Source organism: Aptenodytes patagonicus, chromosome 7, assembly GCF_965638725.1.
Source record: "Aptenodytes patagonicus chromosome 7, bAptPat1.pri.cur, whole genome shotgun sequence".
Lineage (NCBI taxonomy): Eukaryota > Metazoa > Chordata > Aves > Sphenisciformes > Spheniscidae > Aptenodytes > Aptenodytes patagonicus.
In genome coordinates this window covers 42,480,756-42,508,358 of record NC_134955.1, presented here as the reverse complement: position 1 = coordinate 42,508,358, position 27,603 = coordinate 42,480,756, and the positions used below count along the sequence as shown (strand labels likewise).

At 40.2% G+C, this 27,603-nt stretch overlaps 1 protein-coding gene across 2 annotated transcripts in view; it reads right to left on the bottom strand.

The window, feature by feature from the left end:
* Positions 1-27,603, bottom strand: part of NUBPL (NUBP iron-sulfur cluster assembly factor, mitochondrial) — a 157,388-nt gene that overhangs the window by 48,812 nt on the left and 80,973 nt on the right. Inside the window, exon 11 of one of the 2 annotated variants that reach the window (XM_076345003.1) lies at positions 19,625-20,552. The exons of the other annotated variant lie outside the window; for it this stretch is intronic. Within the exon in view, the coding sequence (XP_076201118.1) occupies positions 20,490-20,552 (63 nt within the window). The 3' untranslated portion in view covers positions 19,625-20,489. Of the gene's footprint in view, positions 1-19,624; positions 20,553-27,603 lie in introns of those variants that run through there. 2 annotated transcript variants of the gene reach the window in all.

The following is a 27,603-nucleotide window of genomic DNA, read 5'->3' as shown; positions in this document are numbered from 1 at the left end:
GTGGACCGAAAATTTGGAATTTCCCACAAAACAGTGTTAAAAATTCCAGTAAATCAAAACATTTCATTCTTCTTTTCATCTTTTTTTTTTTTTTTAAATTCTGCATTTCATTCCGTACCAGCTAAGATTAGGGTTATACAACAGTATAATCTACAGCAAAAAGCAAGTGAAAAAAAAAAAAAAATAAAATCAATGTCCCCTGCACAACTCAGTTTCAATGAACAAGCATTTTTCAAAAGAAAAAGGTCTGTCCAAAAGTTTCCAACCATACGTAATACTAAGTCTGTTTCTGGGGCTTCCCCAGCCTGTTGGGGATGCAGAAATCTCCATTCAAAAATGTGAAAGCAAGTGAAACGTCAGACTAATAAACTGCTAAGAGCACAATGTGCAGTCATCCATGATACCATGGACTGTGAAAGGACTATGCACTCTGCTTAGTTTTAAAATACCAAGTCCCATTCACTCCCTTACTGAAGCCCAAGCCTCAAAATGTTCCTGAGCCCCCGGGAAGGAAAGAAATGCTCCCGTTTTTTTTTTCTTGTTGTTTTTTTTTTTGACAGACCTCATTCTGCCTGACCAGAGCACAGCACCAACAGTGGGTACTACTCCATCCTCAGCAAGCGAGGAACAAAATAAAAATGGGTACGAATACTGAAGAGAAGGAAAGCTCCTGCCAGCTTCACTGCAGTAGAGCCCCGCAAAAAGGTAAGCAAAGCTATGGGTCTGTGCAATGCTATAGGAACATATATAAAGAGAGAGAGATAATAATACTGTCCATAAAAATAGAATAGACAAAAGAGAGCAAAGGTGATGATCGATGGTATGATTCAATACAACCAATGCCCTGTTCTCACCTTTCACTTTACTATTTCATATTTGTTCACTCTTTGCTGTTCATAAAGATCTAGAGCTGGACTTGTCCAACAACAACCAAGGACCCTGGGGAGTCTGCTGTTACCCTTGAACTGCCCGCTGCAGCCTGAAGAGCGAGCTGTGCTGAGAGGGAAGAGAGCCCAGGTAGGTGCCTAGAAAATACATTAATTTGGTGTTTCTAGTCTGCTGAGCTTCTGTGACACCTCGGTGGGAGATGCAGCTGCTTCTGTCCTCCCACCTGAGGGGGTTCGAAGGAACGTGACAGACTGGATCCAGTCCATTGTGCCAGTGAACCAGTGATGCTAGGAAGTACCGTTCCTTTCAGTAAAGTTGGCCCACAACTTTTAATTGTTGTTAATCCCTTTAGAAGGGATACTGCAATGCCTGTGAAGTTTAAAGGTAGAGGTAACTTCTTTTGTTACGCCAATTGGTAGAGTTGGAAAGGCTGGACAAGTTTTGGGGTTTCTTCAGTTCTACAGCAGTATGGCAACATCAGTATGTTGAGTTTATACTGAAGCTTCTGTTTCCAACCCAAAGGCAAACTTTTGGGGTTGAGGGCTTGATCAGTTTTTTCCAGCTCTCCCAGCTGATCTCCAAAAAGATACTCTCTCCACCTGCAAACCTCACATTGCTTATATTGTTGGTCAATCACAACTGCAACAAAGTACTGCCTCAAGCAGAGGCAGCCTCAGTGTGCATTGCTGTTACGGCTTGAGAAAGCAGCATGTGCAGGCTGGCTCTTGATCAGGCTGAATGAAACTCCTTGGTTACACGCCACCATGAATCATGGGTCACAGGGGTAGGGTGCTGTATTTTGCGTTAGGGGTATCATACTCACGGCATCATCCTGTTAGCATGCCAAATGATACCATCTGCTCTAACGAAAGAATTGGGGTTTTTCTTCATTTCTTTTTCATCTTACTTTACCTATATTTTAGTCCCATAAGCTCCCAGTATAATCCTCTGGAATACAGGTTGAGAGGCCATTATGAAGCTAAAGGGAAGGGGGGAAAAGTGGCAACTAAACGCTTTCATGGCCATTTCTACCTCGGCATTGGAAGGGAAGGGAAGCGGTGTGCAAGCCATGTAAAGCACTCCCAAGTCTCAGGGCAGGTTTTACATCCTGGATCTCTGAGCATCTAATGGTGATTCAAAGAAAGGACTGTACGTGTCAGGAGACTTCCCTGAAAGGGAATGTGACACTGAAAAATTATGTCTGATTGTGAAGCGTTTTGGCACTGAAACAAGTCTGCTAGGCCAGCATATTCACACTACACAGCAGCTCCCACGTGTTCAGCATTAAATGGGCAGCTTGCTAACTAACAGTCCCCTAAGAGCAGGGGAACATATTAGCATATGGACTTGGCATCTAGGTTAGTCATTGCTGAGTCAAATGTCTGGACAATTAAGTAAAGCTAAGCAGCAAGCACGAGTAGCTCACAGTATTACTTCAATTTAGAGATAACAAAGACTTACTAATTAACAGCAGTGATTAATAGAGTAAAAGAGGCTATGAACTTTTCTTTTTTTTTTGCACTATAAAAGCCTGCATAAAAGTCTGCATACTGTGCTGATATTGACACTTTTCAGAAATACAATTCCATTTTATTAGCATACAGAAATAAGCTTCTAAAGCAGATTATGGTTTATTAAAGGACACTAGAGTGAAGAAATTATTCTCTCCATCGCTGCTTCTCTTTCCACCACCATCGGGAGCATCATGACCCAGTCTCACAACACCCACTTCAGCCCCAAAGTCGTTACAGCAGTGCCTTCTCTCTCCTCGCTCTGTGCAGCTCTGGGTCACTGGCCTATTATGCCAGACGCAACCTGTGAGGGAGCTGAGGAGGGGAGCAGCACTGCGCCTCACAGGCACGGAGCAAGTGGTTCTCTGAGCTCCCAAAACAACTTTACTCATTGATCTGATCAGTATTTCAAATATCCATTATCTCACAATTTATTAAATAGTTACAAAATCTCCAGAAACCCTGGGGATACCGTGACTGAGGAGTACCCAGGGGTACGGTCAAAACTAGGTGCACCAAAGCCTAATGGAAATGGAAATCATAGAATCATAGAAACCGGCCGGACATTTGAAAAACTGGTGCTTTCCTAGTCTGTGTGAACAGTCAGTCACCCCGGGCTCTCGGTGGAAGGGACATCTCACATACGTATGAACAGTACAGGAATCTGACGGCGAGCTTTCAGAACTGTCAGTTGCCACAAGCAGCAATTTTGGGCCATACCTCTAAATTTATAGCGAAAACACATTGACTCACTTGGCAACTGTGATCAACACATTTTACTTGGCCAGAAACACCAACCTTCACGTGTTTAGTAGACACCAGTTATTAATGCTCATGCTGTGAATATGCTTCCTTGTGTCCTTCTTTTCATCTCTCCCTCTATCCCGGATGGGAATCTCTCACCTCTTTGTCCTTCACCACACACAAAGGCTGTTGTTACTGAGGAGCTCTTTGTGCTAGCACTCTTTCATCAGACCAAGGAAGAAGAAAGCGAGAGGAAGTACAAATAGGAAAGCATTACGGGTGAAGAAAAATCCTGAACAAAAAGTCAAAAAAGTAAATTCATATGGATCGGTCACCCCTTCACCGCTCAGGTTGCTTATGCACATTTGAGACAATGCCTGAATCTGAGGACGTTAGGAGCACTGTCAAGATGAAGGATTCTAAGAGAAGGTAAAAAGCTCAGCAGAATTTGTTAATATATAATCAAATTTAATTTTTTTAAATTTAAAATATTTACAAGCCCAGCAGAAGCAGGGCACAGGACTGGGAAAACAAAGGCAGAGAGCCAGTTTGTAAATATTTTCAATTAAAAAAAAGAAGTTTAACTACACGGACAAAAAAGAAAAAAAGGTAGACATAGAGGTTGTGTCTAAGCCATGTACAATAACTCCTAGGTCTCAGGGTAGGTTTTACTTCCTGGATCTCTGAACACCCGATGCCAGTCTAGCAAGAAGCAGAACTCAGACTAAGAGGTGCTATAGGCACAGGAAGACTGCAGCACGGATAACTGGAGGAACTAAAGGTGTAAGAAGGTAGGAAGGAGGGGAGGACAGGAGCTAGAGAGAGGGAAGGAAGAGAAATGGAAATTAACGTGTGAAGACTTGGTTTTATTCAGTCACCACTTGTTGACGAAACACTATTTTTCCAGAAGGTTCCCAAGCAGCTGACCTGATGTCTTATGCATCAGGGATACAGCTTATTTCAGTCTCAATGTTATATGTAGTGATTCGCTTGGTACAAAAGAGCAGAAATCAGAGCAATTAATTAGGTTATTGCATAGAGTCCTCACTAGCCATTTCATTCGAGTGTCAGTAGGAAGTTAGACGCAGCCCTGAGCACAACCACCCATCCAACACCCTGCCCCTGCCTGGTACTCCTGCAGCACCCACGCCCACCAGGGCAGGTTTGGGCCTCCTGCAAAAGTAAATACATAGCTTGCGGTATTCCAGGAGGGCAACTTTCTGTGTTTGTCTAATGTCAGAGGGGATGAGGATGTTTGCATCCAGCAAAGTCCCTCATTTTTTCACTCCAGTCCATCTAATTCAGGAGATAGGTAAGCTCCTTCAAAGAGTCATTCTGAGATCTTCATCACTTAATGTTTATAGTTTGTCACATTGCAGCCACTGTCTGTTTGCTGCCACAGGATTTCCTCTTTCATTGATTATCCCTATTTACAACCTTATTCATCCAATGGCTGCAAGCAGTCGCACTAAAATAGGGCTACAGAAAGCTAATCCTTTCTGTTAGCATCTAAGCAATAATTTAACAGCAATGGGGTTTTGCCCTGTATCTCCACAACCTGCAATTTTACCAACTTTCACAATTTCATTTAAAAACTCCGAATTTTTTTTTCTCCTTATACTGCAGCTCTGAGAGTTTATTATGTTGACTTTCATTAACACAAAATAGTAAGGTTCTAGTCTCCACAGTTGCAGAAACCTGTGAATACAGTCTCAAATAGAGTCTCAAAAACCATAAGCAAATAAAAAGGTTTTGTTTGTTCGTTGGTTGGTTGGCTGATTTTTTAGTTCTCCCAAAGTAGATCATGAGTTTTATGCAGCCTGATGGTTTGCAAATTCAGTTTTGGCAGTACTGAACTTGGGATCACCCCGAGTCAATATTAGCTCTTGACTTTCTGTTCTCACCTTCGCTTTTGTTTGCCTAGAACTGGAGGTCACATCAAGATATATAAAACACATGTTTTAAAATATTAACTTTTTTGAGACCTTATACTGACTTCATTTTAGCCACTCCGACCTCTTTCTCCCCTGGAAATAAAGCCAGAAAAGGCCAGCGATGACTGAATTCTCTCTTTATAGCATCAGCTGGTGCCAGCTGAAGTCTGTGAGGGCTGTTTGAAAGCTGCCAGAGGAGAGGTGGTGTCTGAAGTCATCTGGTTTCAAGTTGGATAAAACAGTGTTTTGCGCTTGCCTGTCATTTCTCATTTCTTGCTTAGCTTTAATTGTCCCAACTTGTGCAAATACACCAAGGACTCGCACGGTCGGCTCCTTCGTCAATCACTCAGATCACTATTTTGATAATGCTCCCTCTGCAATGCTGTTTAAAGCAGTAGGTCAGAGAAGAGACTTCAGGATTTGAAATTTTCCATTAATTCACATTGTGCAGAAAAATCAATACTCCGCAAATGTCCAGATGCCCCAACAGGCCATATACAGACTGTGCCAGCTTGATAATTATAATGTCTTTGGTCGGTATGCCATGCATATAAGGAGGTATATCACGCATAAAAGGATATTGGAAACAGAGAGGTTATAACTAGCTCATCAAAGCTCCAAGCCACAAGGAAGTAACATTGAAACACAAATCCGAGTGGTAAAAACGTAAGCTCTAACTAACCACATCTCAGTATGGAAAAAGAAAAAAAATCAGGAACAGCCACCAGAAAAAATCTGGATGACTGGACTGGACTGTTGCAGGCTAAGGCCATCATTCTAATGCAAAATCATAAAGCAAAACTGAGTACTGGTTTGCTTCTTTAAATTATTCACAGTCAATGGTGACCTTCCAGGGTTGGGTTCCCTATTCAGCATTTCACTGTCTCATCGTATTGAAAAGATATTTTCCTTGACCTTTGCAGTTTCCCCTTTTGTGCGCTGCCTGGTATCTTGACGGAAAATAGAGATATCTACAGCAGATACAAAGAGACAAAAATTCAAACTCCAAACTATTTTCTCACTTCTCTAAAAAGAAAAAAAAAATCTCAAACATAAATTCTTAATGCTTGTTACAAAAAATAATCATTTATTAACCAGCATGTGCTTATTAATAAATTACAAGGCAACCAGATGTAGAAGTCACTTTCAATGGGTTGTTGAAGGTGTTCATGCTAATGAGCATAAGCAGAAGCATTTTAGATGTTTGTTTGCATGGGGAAAATACTAGAATAAGGCTGTGCCAAGCAACTTTGAAATAGAAGTGATGGATAGTTACCTATTGTTCTTAAAGAATACCTGGCAGTATTTGTTCATACACACTCAAGATGTTCATACACACTTTCCTCTTCAGAAGTGATTTCCACTCACCATTTTCCAAACCAATTGCTTGGCAGCCCCTATTCTATAAAAATGCATTTCCATCCTTGGACATGAGTCCTATCTAGACAGCTGAATTGATATAAATAATACCATTTTAATAGAAAAAGTATTTTAATTGTTCTGTGAAAGCAATATTAAATCACAAACTTTTTTCTTCTTTTACTATCTCTGGCAAAACAGAAAGAGTTATGGTGGTGAGGAGAAAGAAAAGTGCTCCCATCCAAAGGAATAGGAAAATCGAATTCTTCAAAAATGTTGAGGTAGGGCCTTCATTTGGTTATTTTAGCATAAGAGCTGAAGAAGGTTTCTCTCATGTTACAGCTCTTTCGGAAGTACATTTTGTTCCCCAAAACAAACTCAGGGTGACCAAAAGAGGAGCGTGAGGCACAGCAGGAACTTCCACTGCACGTGGGCGCAGGCAGCGACACCAGCAATGCCTAAGCGCAGGCATTTAGCACGGGTGTTTACAGTCAGGTCTATATGCAAAGTACCTATGAAAGCACACAGGGTTTAGGTGGAGTATCATTAGGCACAATACATAAATAAATGTACCTAGTATTGTGTCCTTAAATAAAAGTAGCTACACAAATGCCTTACTGTTGTATGTATGCTGAAATCATAGGCACAGAGGAATCCGGACTTAAAAGCTTCCAAATAGTTTTGGTAGGGCGGTTTGCATCCCTTCCCTGAGACAGGTTTACGTCTCTCCACAGGCATTCAGTTAGTTCAGACCTGTTTGTTCCCTGGAGCGGGGATTCTTTCGTATGCCAAATTTGAGTACATGGGTATTTTCTGTAGAAATATTATACCTTCTAGGTATGCAAGCATCACTTATTCAGGATGTAAATGAAAATGATATCTTTGTACAAACTGTATTTAAGGTAGTTGAATCAGAGACTGAGATAATTCCATTCCTTCCCTGTATTTTTTTAACATTACAAAATTGGACTAAAGCCCAATTTTCCTCCTCCTGGTGACAGCTACCTAATCCAAGCTGTGATCTATGCCACCTCCTTGTATTTTATTTTAGCAATATAACAGAGTGGATTTCTCAGATGACACATCGACCAAGTCTCCTTGCCGCTGCCGTTAACATTTGTGACAAATCTATTTGTTTTGTAGATCTCGGGGGAAGACTCCAGGGGCATCTGATCAAGCCATCTCAAAACTGGACAAAAAGAACAGCGGTTGCGAGGCAGATCTCTTATTCAGTACATACTGTGGTACTTTACGTAGCCATACCAACCGTGCTTTAAAAAGGGGGAGGAGGATTGCTCCCTTTTTTTTTTTTTTTTTTTTTTGAAATCTCAATAGTAGCATAAGCTGGGTAAAAATAATGTTGTTATAAATGTAAATTGCAGCATATCCTGAAATATAAATTGTATGCTTTTACAAGAGAACATTACAAAAACATAGTCACAATCAATTAGTTGGATTTAGAGGCAATTATATGCAGTAGATATCCTATCATTATATACTTAGAAAAAGATCTGAAGCAATAGCACGCCTATTTACTTTTGTCATAGCATTTCAAATCCACACACATAATAGGAACTGCAGAAATAATTTTAACAATGGCCTGGTATACAATATACTAAAATTTGGAATAAAAATCCTTACAAAATAAGCTGCAATTCATTCCGTTTTGAAAATCAAAGCTTTAAAATTACCAATTCTGTTTTGAAAATGTAAAGAAAAATGTATATATATTTTAGAAGAATAAATAAATGTCTTGACAAAAGTTTCTTTTAACATATTGTATGGGTAGGCATTAAATATGAAATTCTCAAGGAACATAAGTTTCTTGGTATCTGTCATGAAGATAAAGCCAAGAAAAAAAGGGTATTTTCTGGTAAAGAACTAAATTAATGGAATCTGCCTCAAATGACTATACTGCTTGGATTGGTGCATTCTGAAAGTCTTCACCCAAATGTTGCTGCCGGCTCCAAAGCCTCCTGCTATTTAGAACTTATACCTAAGACCTAGCTCAGTGTTCTCCTCCGTTCAGTAACTGAGCCATTTAAAGAAAGCAGAAAAAGGTAAGAACCAGGGAGGTTTGTGTTTGGGGTTTTTTTTTCTAAATAATGAAAGATAAAAGAAAAGTCAATGAAAAGAAAGCCACTGACTTTTGGAGGGGCAAATTTTTTTTATGAAAAAAAGCGTTCTTTTTTTCTTGTATCTGTCTCTCTGCGGATGCAGTTTACATGTTTTTTGTGGTTAGTTGCAAAGAAACAGTTCAGCAAATTTCTAACAAATATAATCTGATTTTTTAATCCTATTCCTATCAAAGATAATTAGATAACCATGAGATAAACAGCTATGTGTTGTTTCATTCTTCTACTGCCACTTAAAGAAAAAACCTTGTTGATGGAGCGCAAGGACTAAGCAATGGTAGTCATCCTACCGCAAAATTGTTTGTGCAGAGCTGCTGAAGAGTTTAGCACCGTGACTTTACTCTGACGTTAAAAATGTGACTCTACTTGACACAACAGCTCAACATATTTGTGATCTGTAAGCTCTTTGCAGTACAGAATGAACCTTAGGGGTAAAAAACCTGACGCCAAGCCACTTACTTTCTTTTAGATTAGTAAACGCTATTATTTCATCCCCGAACAGAATAGCAATATTAAAGTTATGAGAAGAAACATCCCCTTGTTTTGGGAAGTTACAGCAGAAAGGGCGATTCTCACAGTGACCTGGGGGGGGGGGGGGGGGGGGGGAAGTGAAGTTTCTCTTTGGAAGAGAGGACATCGATCCATTTTCTGAACTGGAGGATTATTGCATTAGTTACACATGTGAGAGCTTCCCTATGCAACCACAACTCTACACCTCTTCTGCTCTCCCTCTTCCTTGCCTCCTAGTGAAAACCACACTTCTAAGGGACATTTTTCTTTGAACAAAACCTGCAGTTAGTTTGCAAACACACACAGACTCATGTGTATCTCTGTATTTCCGTGTAGTCCCAGTACCCGCCTTTGCATGCCGGGCTTCGCCCCTTGCTGAAAACTGTCATCACCTTCCCCTTCCATTGGTGTGGCACCCAAGCAGATCGCACCTGACACACACACATCTCACCAATCCCAAGGAACAGGCAGGCAGTGCTGGGCAGGGTGTAAAAGGGGTCTGTAACGCCTGGATTTGATTTACAACCTACAGAGAGTTAAAGGGTGAAATCCATTAGGAAGCAGCAGGGATGGGCTGTGCCCTCATCGTGGGCTCTAGGAGATGAGCCTTGCTCAGCCTGTCACTGAGCCCCAGGGCTGGTAGCCTGTTCCCACAGCCTACTCTGTCTCCAAGGGGTCACTTGGTTGGGAAAATTCCCCATACTGAGAAACGTTAGGAAAAGCACCTCCGTTTTATAGCCCTCACAGTGAATTAAGGGGGCTGATTTTCCCCTTTCCAGAGGGAGCCAGTGTTTTGAGCCCCTGTAACGCAAGGAAGGGGGTTAATCTAGGGTGTATATTACAAACACCAACATTTACAAAATGTGTTGCAGCCCCTATGAGCGTCCCTTTAGCAGGACTGCTATCAGAATCACTGCACCAGACAGCGATGAGCAAGCATGTCGCTGGGGGCCCAAAGCAGAGCAGCACTACGCCACACTTGCTTTCCATGAAGCCAGGCAAGTCAACAGCACCGCACAACTGAAACAACTGCGTTGGTACCACAGCAAATAGCACCGTTAGGCTGAAATCTGGATCGGTTTGCAGAATGGGTGTCCCCCAGAAGGAGATGCTAGTCTGCAGATGATTGCTAACTGCTAGAAATACACTTAAACTGCATCTAACCCTCTGAAAGCAGTGTGCTTTTCTGCTGTTGTCAGATCACTTGACATTGCTTACACCAAAACAACAGCTGAAGAAAACATAATGACAAACACTGGTAATGAGCAGTTAATACAAGCTCCAGGATGAAGTAGCTTTGACAGTATTTCTGCTCTTGTGGAACAGCTGCTTCACAAGAGTATCTTCCAATGTAGCTCGTTAAAAGACCACGAATGCTCAAAACTCCCTTAGGGGAAGCTTGAAGTGAGCCAGGCAGAGGTTTCCTGGGAAAGATGATGAATCAGTGCAACTTCTGCAACGCATGCCTCCTCCATGCATGTGCGCCTCAGACTGGAGGTCAGTCAATGATTTTTGGACCACCTGCCAAATGAAAGTCTCAGATGTCTAATAGGACAAAATCCCTGGAGGTCAACATTCAGCAATTTCAAGGGTCGAATCAAATTGTTTGTGTACAGTAATGCCAATAAATTGATCTTAATCAAAATGCAATAATCCTTTTGAAGAGTAAGGCATTCATTGCTAGGAAGCTTCACCGTTGACAGCCTTGTCAAGCAGTTAACAGGCCTCCTACAGAGAGACAGCGATCCAGTTCTCCACAACACATCACAGGAGTGAAATGAATTCTTATTTACAACTAGGGATTAGAAGTCGTAGTATTTCTAATTTGCAGAGATCACTACTCTTAGAGCTTGGCTTTGAGATGCAGGCAACTTCTTACCTTTTCTACGCTACAATGCAAACAACAAATCATCCTCTTCGCATTTTATGTTGACCGCTTCTTCTCCATGAATGCCAAGCTCTATTATTTTATATTTTAGTAGCACTAAGCTAGAGAGCACAGGTTATAGAAAAAATGCATTTCATATGCCCCATTGGAAACTATAAAACTGTATCATAAATGGCTTTCTGAGGTTTTGTTTCTTAGTTGAACATATTAAACACTGCCACTTCTTGAAAAGAAAACGGTTCTTTTTAAAGATTATGAGTAACACACTCTCAAAAGAACCTGGAGAAGAATAAAAGCATATTAATTAGAAATGTCTTCACATTTTGCTATAAGTATTGCTTGACAAGCACATGTTAGGATAAGTAAAGGATTTTTCAAAACATACAACAATTAGTTAAAAAGAAACCAAATGTGTATTTCTTCTCCTATTTTTGCAGTTGAGCCCCAATGGAAAGCAAGAGAGGTACTGCATGCGTGAAAGCACAACAGGGCATTTTCATAATATATGCAGGGGGAAACAATTACCTATTTTACAAACTGCTGCAGTAAGTAATATTACTAAAATAATCAGTGATCAGCCTGTTAACAGGCAAACAGAATATAACGACACAAAAATATCAGGACATATTCAACCTGATTGAAGAATAATATGGAACAGAGGTATGGATGAAATGTGCACAGAAAGACCACTTACCTTTTTATGACTACAATAACACGAATAGTAAAAATACAGTTTATCAAAGCCATGTGACTTAAAACTGCTAATTTACAACGCTGCAGAAGAGGGGTCTTCCTTGTGAAAAGGCCAGAGAAACAGTAGAGAGGTTTCAGCTTTCCTCCAAGTTTCGTTCCTTACTAGTTTCATGTTCAAACATAACATGGAAGACTATTTCCACATACCATTCTATCGACCCTCAGTTATCCCTGTGTCCCAGGGATAGGCCCTAATAGGTCCTTCGTGGCAAAGTGGAGGGTGGACGGCTCTGCCACTCTCTCCCAGTGCCCATCCAGAGTTCTTCCCAAAGCAACGGAGTTACAAGGCTAAGGTGTCATTGCTAGAGGGTCATTCTCGGTGCAGGATTTTATCTTGTGAATCGTAACACTTCAGCATTGCAGGGCCACACATTGCCTACAAATAACGCAGCATTACTCAAAGGGAAAGTAAATCAAAGCAGCGATCCCAGCCCATAGCAACTGCCAGGTGCAGCCAGGTGCAGCTTAAGAACATGGTTCCCAAGTACTACACACAGCAACTGTCCTTCTACAAACAGAACACCAGCTACTAACAAACAGTGACCAGAGCCAGCCCGGGCAGGGATATTGTACAGTCCGATAAGAAGCACTGATACATTACGGAGTAAACAGATCCCTGTTTTCCTGGGGAGAGTAGATCGCAATGTTAAGAATAAACATTTCATGAGTCACTTTCCGTGTTAGGGACATGCAAACATACAGTCTAAACGTTCAACGCTGTCACCGTTTAGGGTGTGACTTTTCTCAATAGCAAATCACAGAATGAGTTTGGAGTTCACTTCGGAATTGGATGCTTCTGTGGCACTATTTGAGTGCTGCTGGCTCCTTCCGTGTCAGTGCATGCACATGCTGCATCAGAAATCTGGGTTCAACAGATACGTTTTCATGATCCTTAACTATGACAATTAATTCGTGTGCTTCTCAAATCTTCTTTGCATTTTATCTGCCACAGTTCTTTATCGTTCCCATGCAAATGAAGATAAGGTTAAATTCAGACATTCATATACAAAAAAACCCAGAGCTTCATGTTGCTTGTGTGTTTGTATTCTCAAGATGTGATTAGCGCCTGGCTAGAAGAGTTCCAATCTGACTATCCAAAATTACGTCCAATTGGTATCTTATCTTACGGTGACTGTAGTTCCTGAAAACTAAACGGAAAATAAAGAACAACCCCATCATTCATCATTTTGTTTTGAAGAAAATAATATAATCTCACTTCAAAGCATGAAATTCCCTCTAGGACCCCCTGTACATAAATCTTTTTATCTTTATCTGACCAACCAACAGTAGTAAAGTGCTGGAAAAGGAAACATGAAACACTTTGTATAGAAAAAAATGACTGGAATAGGATGAAACTTCAGGTTACTGTATGTTAAGCTCTGGTACAGTAATTCAGTAAGGTGTTCAAAATAACTCCTTGATTGTTGGTATCACCCAAGTGTCAGGAAAAGTACTTTGCAATCATTATCTATCGTGCTATTGTATTCAACTTCAGCTCCTGTGGTAAAGACAGCTAAAATGCTAACTTTGATAAACAGCCACCCTGGGATGGCACGTTATCTGATGTAAAACAGACTGACCAAGAACCTGGACGTCCCGTTTCTCAAGTAGGGTTCTGTGGCAACTGTTTTCAACTATTCACTTGTAAATCTATTTTTCAATAGCTTCCCTAACACGCAGGAATTGTGTCATAAATGAGGACTCTGATGATCTGCAGAGATCTGATGATTCTGTCCTGCCATATTTCTGCAGCACCAGGATCAACACGTCCCCGGGGTGCCAGGCACCCCAGGTCACGTATTCCCTGGCTGCACATTTCCGGCAGAAGTGGGACAGATACACTCCCAGTTTTATTTCTGACAGTATAAATGTTTTATTTCCTTTCATATGCCAGTCACATTTACAAATTAATAAGACATCCCCCGCTTTGCTCTGACCCATCTCCCTTCACTAAAAATGTAATTCTGCTTGTATTTTTGCTGTGCCAAACAAATTCCTATTGCTTCCTGGTATGAGGTCATTCCAGGCAAATACTGGTACATCATCCCTCTTCCCTCCTGTCACCTGCTACTGCAGATTCATATACAGGATTCTGTACACAGGCACCATGGTGAATAATAATACTTGTCTGAGTCATATTTTTTGTGAAAATGGCAGACCTTTTCAGCCAGTGGAAAGCAATCCATTTCAACAGCAGAGAGTTTGTCCAAATGTCTATCACTACTATGTTCTTAAAAACCATACTTAAAAAGTGTAAAAATAGGAATGTTTTAAATAAATTACTCTAGCGTGTACTGTTTTCAATGTCCATGAGCTACAAGCTCTTAATAATTAAAAGGCATTTTATCAGCAGTTTTATTGTGTATTAGTGAAGATATATTTCCCATCAGGGCAACAAAAGCAACAACATTCACTGAGACTGCGATACAATTTCCTATATTAACCCAACAGGGAAGAAGACATTCGGCATCAAACAGCCCTGTCATTTCTTTCTCTAGAGGAATAACTTTCTAGATGCATCACCAATAGTCAAGGAAAACTGCTTTAAAAAAAGAGTTTTATTTACACTGTAGAGAAATGAAGCCAAAAGTGAAGTAGCAGTGTCTGTGTTAATAAGAAATGCATTTGTAAAACATGCATTTATAAAAAAGTGCAAACAAGCAACAAATTCACAGGCTTTCTAAAAGCTTAGGATATTAAGGCATTACAAAAGAGATGCCAGTAGTGCTGGCACTCACGAATAAATGTGGGTTTATTAGACTAAGGTTTCAAAGCCTAGATGCTTACAAGGCACATTTTCCCAGCCTTTTAACACTTGCTTTAAAAACTCTCCAAAATAGCCTTTGGGTCCTATTATCCTGCAGGAGGAAGTGGGGAGTGTGAACCCAAACCTCCCCAACTCCATCTGAAATGTAATTAATTAGAGGCCTCAAGGTAGCACAGACAAAAGCCTGTTTATATGGAAATTCCTCCTCTAAAAAGAGACATGTAGAAACTTCCTGATTCAGCAGATAAAACAACATGTAAACTCATCCTGGCCTGTCTGACCAGCCTACAAGACACATCTCACGCCACCCTCAAAATGCTTACTGTGGAGCAGGAAAGTGTTCAGCCTCCTGAACTTTTGGTCATTTTAACAGCTTCCCTTAATGAGATGTAAAGCTATTTGCAACACTTACACGCTGGAGGAACACTCCAAATTAAATCTACAGAATATGGGCTTGGCTTAATAAGGTAGTTTCTCACCCTGTTTATTTCTCCCAAATATGCAGCCAAACCGGGCTTTAAAAATACATTATAGTATTTCTTCGATATTAATTGGGGGGGGGGGGGGAATCCCTGAAAGTAAAAAGTACGCATAAGTACCATTAAAAAGTCATTATAAATAAGCTAACACTTTTCAGGAAAATTAACCAGAAGTTCGTATTCTTAAAATGGACCTTGTTGAGTAACAGGAAGCATACATGGGGGAGGCAAGTGTGGGGAGTCTCCTGTCTTTCTCTCATAGCAAAGACAAAACCTCTGGACCACAGGAAATAACACAAGTTTTAGAAAATCCCAGTGGTATGAGTGAAAACACTTCAAATAAATCCGTAAGCCCTCAAAACGATGTTAAAGGACAACAGATGTTCCTCCCCCCCCGCTAGCTTGTTTGAAGACTCATGTACTCCCTAGGATAAGCCATTTATTTGCATTGATTCAAGTGGGTATTCAGATCCAGACTCATACAAACGGAGAAACTGAGAGGAATAGGTGCATAAGGAACGACAAGCTGTGCCTGTCCTCTCCTTGCTGAAAAAAAAAAAGCCTCCCTGAATATGTGAAGATAATGGAAAAATACAGACCTTTGAATATACCTTCTCTTCAGACTTCATATCTTTATAATGTAAAACAGAACCCACAAAAAAAAGATAAGTCTTAAATTTAGGCTGAAAACTACTTTCAGAACGAATTTTTTCTTTTGCTGTGTTTTTGTGGTATGTGGCTGACATACCGGTGCCTTGGCTGATACGCTGCCACAATAAAATATAATCATAACTCCTGTCATTATAAGTCAATTCTGAAATTAAATCAGCAATTCAGATTCATCTTATTGCCAAGCGTCCTTAAGCAGGAGCCTTTCCCCCTAACCATCTCTGCTAGGAAGCGTTCCTGTTAAATAAAAATGACGACAACAATATAGGCCCAGATGTGGCTATGAGAAACTAAAATGACACGAGGGTATCAAAATCCAAAAGCAGAACCTCCCAGCCTTCTCTCAAGTCCGTAACCAGCTACAATGTCAGACATTATCCTAAGAAGTGATTATTTTATTCGCAGACTCGTTAGGTAAAAATCATCAGTAAAGCTGGGAGCAAGGATGAAAGTCCAGCCCGAGTCACTAGGCTAAAAAATAATTAGCTGTGATTAGGACTACGTTCCTTATTTCTTCCACAAGCGATACAGCTTTCTCAGAAGGCAGTGATGAATGCTCCTTGATGGTCCTTAGCAAAGACTAAGCCAGGTGGCTGAGGACCTCTCCTAAGTTCAGGAGCTATGGATTTGAATCTTCTCAGCCAAAGCCAGGCGTAGAACAAGTTTCTTGCACCTTGGGCAAATACTGCAAACCTTGTGGAAAAGTAAGCATGGAGATCCTACCCCCACCAATGACATCTGGAAGGACAGGAGCAGTGCCTGCGACTTGGGTACGCAGGTACGGAGCTCACGCGCCAGTCTCGGGGTTGGGGATGCTCTGACAGAAGCTTTGCACAGCTGGAGTAAGTACTGAAATCCCCTTTATATTGCCACACAGCATCTTCAGTGCCATGGCCTTTGCAAATCAGTTCTGTAGCCCGCAGAGCCTCTCACAGCTCTTTACTCTTTCACCTAAGCAACAGAGGGTTTTCTTTTCTTGTTGCTCTCCTGCCATTATTCTCCCACATATATTCTTGCACCTGCAAGCCCAGTATTACTACAGCAGGGTCTCTGGGAACGTGGAGATATTCCCACTGGCATGAGATTCACCCCTTCTTTACTCCCTTTTTCCCCCCTTGATTGCAGCCTTTGGTTTACATTAGGGGGCCCAATAATAGCCTGAACGAAGTTTACCAACAAACCAGTATGTAGCACCTGCCTCGGATCAAAGCCGGCTCTCATCGGCACTAACTGCATCACACAGGGGGAAAACCCAACAGGGAGTTTGAGTAGGTCCAGGTGAAAACCATATACTTACTAAAGGAAGGATATTATAGGGGGATTCATCTGCTGCATTGGATCCAAGTGAGTCCAACTAATTTGAAGCAAGTTCAGAATTACAGGAGGTTTTTGTTAATACACTAAAGATGACCTGCTTTTGCTGTTTTTCCTCTGCATTAATGTTATTTCATCACCATGATCACCAATCAGAACAACTAAAATGGGTTGCAGTTTAAACTCAAATTGAATTAGTAGAGAAAAACTGATTTGCAGTTTGCAGTTTGCAGTTGCAAACTACTTTCCTCTCATCGCTTCAAATAACAATTAAAAATTTTGTTGTTATTGTGAGAAATTTAACATTTGAAGGGACGCACAGACCATTGTCTTGGTGGCTCAACAGTTCACAATTACCTGAGCAACGCAGTAAAAATCTTATAGCAAAATACTTCACTGACACAAACAATTTTATTCTCTTTGAGTTTCGTTAAAACCCAAACTTGCGAAAGCCTGGAAATGCACTGTGTTAAGACACAGCCCATATGCTCCTCACCCAAGAAACAACAGGAATTATCTGCAAACGCAACAACTGTGGTCACTATACAAAGGGCCGTGTCGTGAATGAGAAAGCAAGTAACTCTGACAGTGATGCAAGGCGACCTGGGAAATCGTGCTCTTAACATCCACGGGAGGTAACCGGGGACTGATACTCACCTCTGTCCCCACTCCTGCCTGCTTGGCCCCGCGCCTCCCCAGCCTTCCTCTTTCTTTCTCTTCCTCTGCGGGATTTTGCAGTATGTAACGGCAGCTTACAGTGCTACAGACTTTAATAATTCTGTGCTGGTAACCCATGATCACAGTAATTTTGCAGTAAGTCTCCACTGCTCCTGAGCAAAGAGCATCTACCCATACAGCTTAGGAAAGCCAGGTCCTATTGTTAGGATTAGCATTTTTAGAAAAAGCGTACTAGTACACTAGGAAATATCACAGAGATGAAAGCAAAATATTGGAGTTGAAAAGAGCAAACAACACTGTGTGTCAAGTCTATAATCTATATTTATAAACTATGGTTAAATGCCACTGTCTTCTGCTCAACCTCCAACTGATCCAACCACCACCACCCTCAATCCAATAACTTATATCCGTGATTTTATGAACTACAATTTCAAATCGAGTATGTTGACTAGAATTCATTAACATGTATTTAACAGTGTACTGTACAATAAAAAAAAAAAAAAAGAGTATGTGTTTCTATAACGTTAAGTAGCAATAACACTCTGTCAATGCCCTTCAGTTCCTTTGCAGGAGCAGGGCTGGGAAACAGGTACTTTTTCACTCATGAGAATGAGGAAAGTAAAGCAAACACGTTCTTATTTTAAATTTGGTTTGACCATTGCTATCCTTAAATGCAGAAATGTCCTACCTACTCTGTACAATTATATATATATATTTTAAATGACTGACAATTTTTAATTAATAACTTGGGTTTCACCTACTACATTTTGCAATCCTTCCACAGAAATGTTAATTAAATATGAATTTTCAGATTGGCTTAGAAACTACATTTAATCATTATAACCAGTTTCTTGATAAAGGCATTCAAAATAGTTCTGCATGTGAGAGATTCAACAGAGCAAAACCGCAGTACTTAATTAAAAGGAAAAAAAAAACCAAAAAGGAGTAAAAATAAAAGGACATTTGAAAGCAAATTTCATCCCTCAACTAACCCAAGAAATAATAAGAAAGAAAAGAAAAGGAAAACAAAGAACCTTGTATCTGTATACTGATTGTTCACCCCGTCTCAACATGAACTGGGTGTCAGAGACATTCTTTTTAACAGAACAAAAATAATAAATACCAAAGTTCAGAAAGTATCACAGTCTTTTGCTAAAAACCAGTCAGAAATCCCAGTTTTTCCACTGAAATCTATGATTATACTATGCCAAAACAACCACAGGATTACTTATAGACATACATATCAATGATTACAATATGTAAAGCAGAAGTGAATAAATAATATGTGTAGAGATAAAACTAAATTAAAAAAACCTAATAAGTTATCAATAAAACATGAAAGGGCAGAACAGTAAGCCAGCTTTAATTTTTGTAAAATATATTGGACAACTGAAAGGAAGTGACTGTTTGTGTCAATTCCACAGGCCTGGGATAATATGCTGCTGAAAAAGCCGAACATTGATCTGAGATCTCATGGGGGAGGGTGCGGGCGAGGAGGCTCAGAGATTGACTTGAAGCAAAAAATCAACAGTTTTGGACTATATCATTTACATGTTTACAGAGTTACCTAAGCTTGAAATTCAACCCATAATTTGTGTCTAGCCTTCCCATGTAAATTCTGGGCACATATTACTTAACTATTCTTAATGTAAATGTATAACAACTTTTTATGTTGTATCACTTCAATAAGAAAAAACCTCTACATCCAAAATTATGAATAATTATTTGGACTACAGGGAAAATCTTGGTCCCACAGAGGTCAACAGCAGAACTCCCCAGTATGGTTAAATTCCCAGTATGGTATGGTTAAGATGTATGTTTAAGATACCCATATTTGATTGTGTAAATGAAAAAGCCTAAACGTCAACTCAGACATCTACTTGTAAATGGAAACTCATTCCCTGAAGGCACATTCTTCCACTTCCACACACCAACACAAAGATAAAGATCGCAGAAATATAAGGCAATGAAAAAACAAACCAGAAGGCCACACAGTTTGAAGACCAAGTTTTTCTTTACTTCAAAAATAGATCTTTATATTCAAATTCCAAGTTGCTGCACTGTAATAGGAATATGCAATCCTAAATTTAATTTATCTTGATCATTTGCATCCCCTGGCAAACTGAGCTCAGGCACATCATCTGGTTTTCAGTGAAGACCTTGGTTACCTAGTCTTCTGTCTGGGTCCATTATAATGCAAAGCAGTCAAGAAATAAGCCTCAGGGTCATGTAATCCATTCTCCACTAAACTGTGAATTGCCTCATGATCGAACATTATCCAATAATGAATGAATTTGCTCACGATCCATCACAAGAACTCTTCAGAGTATACGTGGATTTTTTTTTAATTTTAAGATGAAGACACAAAAGTATTGCAGTTACATAACTGAATTTCCTTCTTAAAACTTTGCAAAACTTAGGGTCAGCTTGGTAGTTAACCAAGTGAAAAGTTGAACCAAAATTGACAAAAATTAGAGTATGGCAAATGCCATTTTTTAAGGACGACTTATGCCTTCACATCCCTCTCATCATTCTGCTTGGCTGGAGCAGCTGTTTTTCATTCTTAACCTTAAAACAGGACACGTAAAAAATGTACTTCATCCCTTCTTGCTTGATGATGTTACAATCCAGCAGTTAAATATTGTCGATCATCTTTTGCATACTTCAATCCATTTGGACATGGCCAAACAATGGTTTGAAAAACAGTAAATATCACAATCATAATTTCACCTCTGGTAAATTAACTCCAAAAAAAGTTCTTAGAACTAAAATATGGTATCCACATAATTAGGTAGCAGGACTTTTCTGCATTGGTTGCACCAAAAGATTGCTTTTTTGGCAAGTTTCAGTGATAAACACTTCAAGCAGAAGGTACTGGCAGTCGTCTTACTATTTCCATAGCTATCTTTAGATAGGCTTTAGCCTGTAAAAACAGAAACATATATTTAGTACCTTTCATATTCTATAAAAAGGAATATTTTACATCTCGTTATGTATATGTTCTTTCACACACCTTCAAAGAAAAAGAAAAATCTTAGAATAAATGGTTCGATTTAGCCAGTTTTGTGTTCAGGAAAAATGATGCATTAATACATAAAAATAAGTACAAGCATTATTTAAAATATTGGAGGGGGGTGGGGTGGTGTAAAATTTAACTTTGGTATTATTCTAAGAATAGAACTTGACTGAACAATCTGTCTTAAACAGCAAACAGAATCAATATTCTTCCGGGACGAGAAGTGTTGAGAAGGAAGGGGACTCTTTAGTCCCACAGGTACTATTGGTTATAAACTTCCCTCACCCTGAAGGCTGGGAAGCACCGTGCACAGGATTGAGATAGAGAATCAGAGAAAACGACGACATTCCCCCCAAAAAAATTTTTTTGAGAGAATTAATTCATTACAGACTAGACTACAAGAATTTCCTACACAGACATTAAAAATTAAAGTATTTTCAAAAAAAGGTATCTTTCCAAAAGACTGAAGTGGGTATTGGAAAGAACTAATTCTGCATCACTAGAATCCATACAGCAAAATCTTCCTCTCACACCAACCTGTGGCATCTGGTCAGATACCGTCAGTGGAAGGCAGAAGAGCACAGAACTGTAAGACTATCGGGAGTGACCCAAATAAGCATACTTCTTTTAACATCTCTATAAACATGACACAGCTAGGACCATGATCAGTCTAACATCAAGTATTCATAAATTTAATGTCGAGAGACATGTATAAGAACACTGCCTAAGGTCCAACACAGAACAAACCACAAAATGAAACCAAATAATTCCTGTACCAAGCTCAACAACTTGTAGTCAAAATGGAATATGCCTTTTAGAAAGGTCTCCAATCTTGATATAAAGATTTTCAACTAAAAGAGTATCTTTGTTTGTATATATATCTCTTTTGTACATTGTTCCAGAGGTTGATTATTTCCATTGTTAAAAACGTACACCTTGCACACCTATAATTTGAATTTGTCGTGCTTCAATTTCCAGCTGGTGCATCACGTTCTGTGCTTGTCTAGTACAATAGAAAACTCCCCTGCTATTCAGCTTGCTTCTACTCTATTAGATTGTAACCAAGCTACTTTATCTTCTCAAATAAGTCTGCATATGGAGCCCATATTGACAATCTTCCCTGTTTTACTAGGAGAAATCACCACAATATTCCCTACCACACTGATGTCTCCTGCCTCCTACAGCACTCTTAGATGGCTCTAACCTCAAGTTAGACCTTGTATCTCTGATGAGCCTTTAAAATAGCAAACAAGCTGACAAATGTCTTAGGCCAGAGCTTGAGGGGTAGGAAGAGAAGGTCAGTCTCTCAATTGGGCCACTAGCACCAAATGTCACTGGTCTGAACCAGGTGGCAGTCTTTTGCAGGGCCAGGCACCCCTAACATGTCTCCTCTCTTCTAGGGTTTGCTCCTGGCTTGTAGGGTTTTCTTTTCTGGCACTCCCAGCCTCATACTCTCAGTGCTCACATCCCCTTAAAACTAAAGTCACGTAATTTTCTGAGTTTGTAAGGAATGCAAACTAGAATTGTTTTCTCCCATATGCGTGACTTTGTGGCAAGAACTACAGAACTTAAAGTCACAAGCATGAAATTCAAACTTGTCCTATGGGTATAACTGCAGTGCAGTTGGGTAGCACAGCTGTGCCCATGTGCAACACCCACTGCACTTAGCTATTAATTCCCTGGGTGGTCTAGCTACTCCCCAGCTAGCCACCTGCATAGATGTGATAATGAACCAACTTGAAATACGGTGATTGACTGAAGCCAGGGTGCCTTTGCAGTTAAGTATTTGACTATTCGCTGTAGGAGCGCTCCAGGTGGGAATTTTGGACTATCTTGAAGAGTCCCACAGGCAGCTCCCGCTTTGCACACATCAATTCATGTGTTTTAATGAGTCAATTAACAACCTGCATGGAAAATCTGGCCCCTTCTAGAGGCTGCCCAGGCTGTTCCTGCTCCAGAGTTGACCACGTTGTACACAGAATTATAAATACACTGTAGAAATTGTTCCTGCAGGTGCAGAAATAGTTACACAGGACAGTGGTTTTGTACATAGTTAAGACAGGAGATGTTCTGTACATAAATCAAGATAATCAGCGGCAATGGATCATGCGTATGTTGTAGTAGTCATACAGGACCATGGCCTAGATGCAGTGTTAAAACTGAGCGGAACATCAGTTCAGGGAGTCTCATTTGATGCAGCCAAAGACACCATTAGCAAGGGTCCTTGGAACACAGACTTCCATAACCATCCAGACAGCAAGCAGATATCCTGCTTGGGAGACTTGATTGCTTGTTTAAGTGTTACCCTATATCAAGATCCCAATAAACTTTTTTTTTTGCCCCCCAAAACATTGTTAATGAGTATCTGGGCAACAATTTCACAATGTACGCTGATTCTCATTTGTCAAGTACCTGATCTGTTGCTTCGTAACAGGAGGTTCCTGGTGCAACTCTTTGTAGCCAGCATGCTAGTATTACCTAGCCCTAGTATTATCAGCAATCGGTCTTACCTGCTAAGCATCCTTATTTTGTCTTCCTAGACCACTACTTTATATATTGAACAGAACATATATGTCCTTACAGAACTCTTACCAGTAACCTGTCTTTGACAAAATCAACTGTTTTGATCTTTGAACAAATCATTCAGCTATGAGTGAGGACCTGTCTATCAGCAGTAACATACATCACATACATGAAAGGTCTAAATGGAATCTCAGTGACTGTCAATACGCCTTTCATTACATAAAAACAACCCTACATGTATTGAATGTTTTCTCCTACTCATCATCTTTTCAATGTGGTGTCTGTAGACAAAGAGCACAGCTCAGTGCAGCTGTTTACTCCACCATTACTAAGCAAAAGAAGACAGGTTGCAACTGAAAATGGAGAGGGTTTTTTAGTTCCTTTTTGGGTGGAAAGCCAGAGGAGAAAAAGTAAAGGATGAGTTCTTATTCATCACTCACAGCCATTTTCATTTAAATAGCATAAAAGTGAGCTTTACAGATCAGTTTTTCCCTTTATGGTTTGGAAGCTCTAAAGGAATGGTTTTATAGACTATCTTTCTGAAAGCATTTTTTTGCAGATGGACAACTTTATATTTAACAGTAACATATCAGTTAGCTGGAAGCCAAACATTCTCCCTGCTTCGAGAGGATAAAGAAGTGCACAGGAAGACAGAATGCCCTAAAAACAGACTGGACTTGTTCATTATGAATACTGCCTAGATGGAGTCTGAGAGCAGCACTGGGGAGGGCAGAGGTAGAGGTGGAAGGTGACGTTCGGAGAGTCGAAAGAGCTGGATAATGGCCACGTGAGAGACTGTTCACCTCTCAAACACTGGTACAAACACTGCCAGAAAAGACTATCATTCTTTAAATCACAAACCTCCTTAGGACTGAGAGGGCATGGTAGATAATGAAGTGACTAATGACAGCATAGATCCTGGAGTAGGAAATGGAGAACTTTTAATGAAGTTCATCAGGAAAAGGACTGAGAAGTCCTACTTAGCCTAAATAATCAGAACATCCTGATTCATTACTCTGTCATGGGATAATAGACACAGGATAGATTTAAACTGCAAGACTTTTTATTAGCTCATCCAATTAAGCCCTGTGGTAATCCTAGGGAAACGTGTGTGCCTTTCAGTTACGGCATTTCATTCCGCCTAAAAATCTTACCCATGAGGGAAGTATGCATCACTGCTAAGATTACTGCAAACTGACTGTACAGGTCATAGCTGACTCTGCCCTGTTCTTATGGATTGGATTGGCTTGACCTGCTACCTTGCCTTTCACTGAAGTGCAGGTCTTAGCCTGCAAACAACTCACTACAGTGGCTTCCAGTGTCTAGTGCAATGGCCACACAAGTACAGAATACAAATTACCCATCAACAAAGTCAAAACAGGTGGGAGCTGATAGCACATTCGCCTTCACCTAAACCACTGCATACAAACAACTTCAGACCAGCAACTCAGAAAAAGCACACTGATCGAATCGCTTGCAGGCCAAGTACACCAGATTGTAAATCCTGGTACTGACATGGTTTCTAACTTCTATTTGTGATTAAAAGACTCCAAGACTATTAAGATGCTTTATCAAGCCCAGCAATCCAAGGGAGAATCTATGCAAGTCCAACTGTCTGGAATATCAAATGCTGTAGATGCTACTATACCTGTTTAAGGTATTTAAATCTGCTCAGCTGAGCTGTTAGGAGCTTATACTTTATTCATTGCTAAAGGAAACTAGCAACCATGAGCAATGAGCAACTAATCAAATAGTGACTATCACAAGGACAAACACTAGACTTAGTTACCACCTGCATGAAAATAATGATAGGTGATAGCTTTTGTTCTTATTAGCACTCTCTTTTCCTCAACCACAGTCCATTTTCCAGTTCAATCAGATTTTTAAATAGCTTTCATTTCCATGGAAATTGCTTGTTACTTTGACACAACTCCAACCTTCAGTTGTGCCTGGAGCTGGAGCTGCCCTCCAATGTCTGTATTTAACTCTGGTTAACTCAGAAGGCACTAAAAGCATGATGATAAACACAGCTTTAAATGAGCTTCCATTTCAGATAAAAGCTTCATGTCACCCAGAGAAATTCTTGATTGCTGCAAGAGGTCCAGAGCCTTTCCCACTCTGTCCTCCTCTGGGCAGTTCTACCATAAGATTCTTCTTTGCATGTATTGGCAACTCTTGCCAAGCTGCAATGAAGTCTCAGCCCACAAAGCGGACTTAATGAGACGATAAAAGTCAATCCATACAACACGAAATGAGTAAGTAAACTAGATGCTTCCTGAACCTAATACCTCAAAAAAAATCCTTAGTGGGATTTTTCCATGGGAAATTTCCTGTTAATCCTATATATCAGCAGCGGCAGAAGCAAAGCCATCCTCTGAGGGAGCCTCAGCTGGGAAACACTGCTAGCCCCAAGGTGCCATTATGCATGGACATCACTCAGGTGCCATTACGTACATCAAAAAAGACATCCTGCCCAGACAACATGGTTAAGTAGAACAGTGCAATTCAAATGCAATACAGTAACATCCTTCAAACAGACTATTCTACCACTCAGCATTTTCTTCAGCGGAGTGAAGCATAAATGAGGGTCTGATGATGCATTGTACTATCTACACCCTGAATGAAGGATTCGAACCTACACATACCAAATGTTACTGTGATCATTCAAAGGAAGCCTTGATGATAAGGCATATTATAAATCATATCATGCAGCCTTCTTCAGGGTTTGCTTTTCTTTTAGAGACATCACACCCTGGAGAGACCACTCTTTAAATGGAATTATTGATGACAGCTAAACAACAGCAAACATTATTTGCTACCACTACTTCAATTTTTCTCCAACTATTTCTGGCAAGCTTTAAAAGGTTGTACATTTTTACCCTACTCACACATCACACTTTCACAGAGTTCTACAAAAAAAGTCTTTCTGAATACAAATTCCACCTGTCTCTTTGAATAATACCACAGTAAGGCCTGTAACATTTCTAATTTAATTGAAAAGGGATCTTTAACCAGACTTACTTTCCTCTGTTACGTCAAGACTGCTGATGCCTTGTGCCCCTGCTTTCCACCTGACTGGGCTTTTTCTCTCCCCTTATAGATCTGTGTGTAATTTACTGGCCTCAAAATCCTTCACCAATATATACGAGTATATGAAATCTGCAAGAAGGCTGAATACATTTCACATTGTTAAATGTGAACTAGACAGTAACAAAACCTCCCCCAAGAAGTATGTGGGGTTTGTATCACACACTGGTCTTTATCGCAAGCTAGATAGGATGACATTAAGCATGTTTTCCATCCACAGGTCCTGGCTTCCTTGCTCCAGGACAAGTTTGGTTCTTTCTCCTACCCAAGTCATAAATTCCTCACCACACTGCATGTAAGTTTGTGTATACCTGCAAAAGGCTGTACGATCTGGGGATCCAACACTCTAAGCTATATATGATTCACCGGGTTTGCTCCCTTTCATCTTCCCCTGCTTTCCCAATATATTCCACTTGATTTTTACAGAACAAGAGGGTGAACTCAAAGTATTTTTCCTTAATAGATTCCAAATGTTTTCCATAACAATATGTGGCAAGAAAACACTAAGGAACTAACTGACCATTAAGTGTTTCCTGGAATTTGTTTTTTTTTCCCAAAAGCAGTCATCCTCTTTATACTTTCTGCCATGAGGGCTTACTACCTCTTTCATAATGGAGAAGGGGAAGAAGGTGAAATCTAAACTTCATTCTTTCATGACTTCTCTGCTGTCTTGAATACATTATCCCTGCTGAACCTTAGAAGTGTATCATCTCTCCTCCACAATTCTTTTTTTTTTTTTTTATCACCTCACTCCCAAGACAAGATGATAAGAGACAATATCTACTGCTTGCCTCGGCCTCCAGCATGTCTCTTCCCTAAAATGTCTATCCCAACAACACTCCCTAGCTTTTAGAAGGTGAATGGACATACTGGTACAGCAAATTAATTTTGTACTTGATTGAGCTGCTTCTTTATCTTGAGACAGATGGGAGTTTGGTGCTCATCAGTCACAGCTAGCCTGTCTGTTCTAGCAAGGTATTAACAAATCCACTGTACCATCAAGGCTATGATATACCCAAAAGTTTCTAGCGGGAAGTCCTCACAAGATAACCCAACTGTCCCATACCTCTCTGGGTTTTGTGCTCACAGATGGAAGAGCTCTTGGGAACCTCTGCTTACCTTTTCCCCCAGTGTTGATGGAGAGTTCACTGGGCATTTAAACAACTCATTTGGTGGAAGAATGACTCCACTGCAATTTATCATGTTGTGTATCTAGCCCTCTTATCTGCAAGTTTCAGGATGCCTCTTTCAAACACCTGTTTTGCTGCTGGTTCCTTCTCATGATCCCTAGGAGGTTCCTCTACACCTGAGCATGATCAATTCCACCTGGTTTCAGTGATTCCTTGTT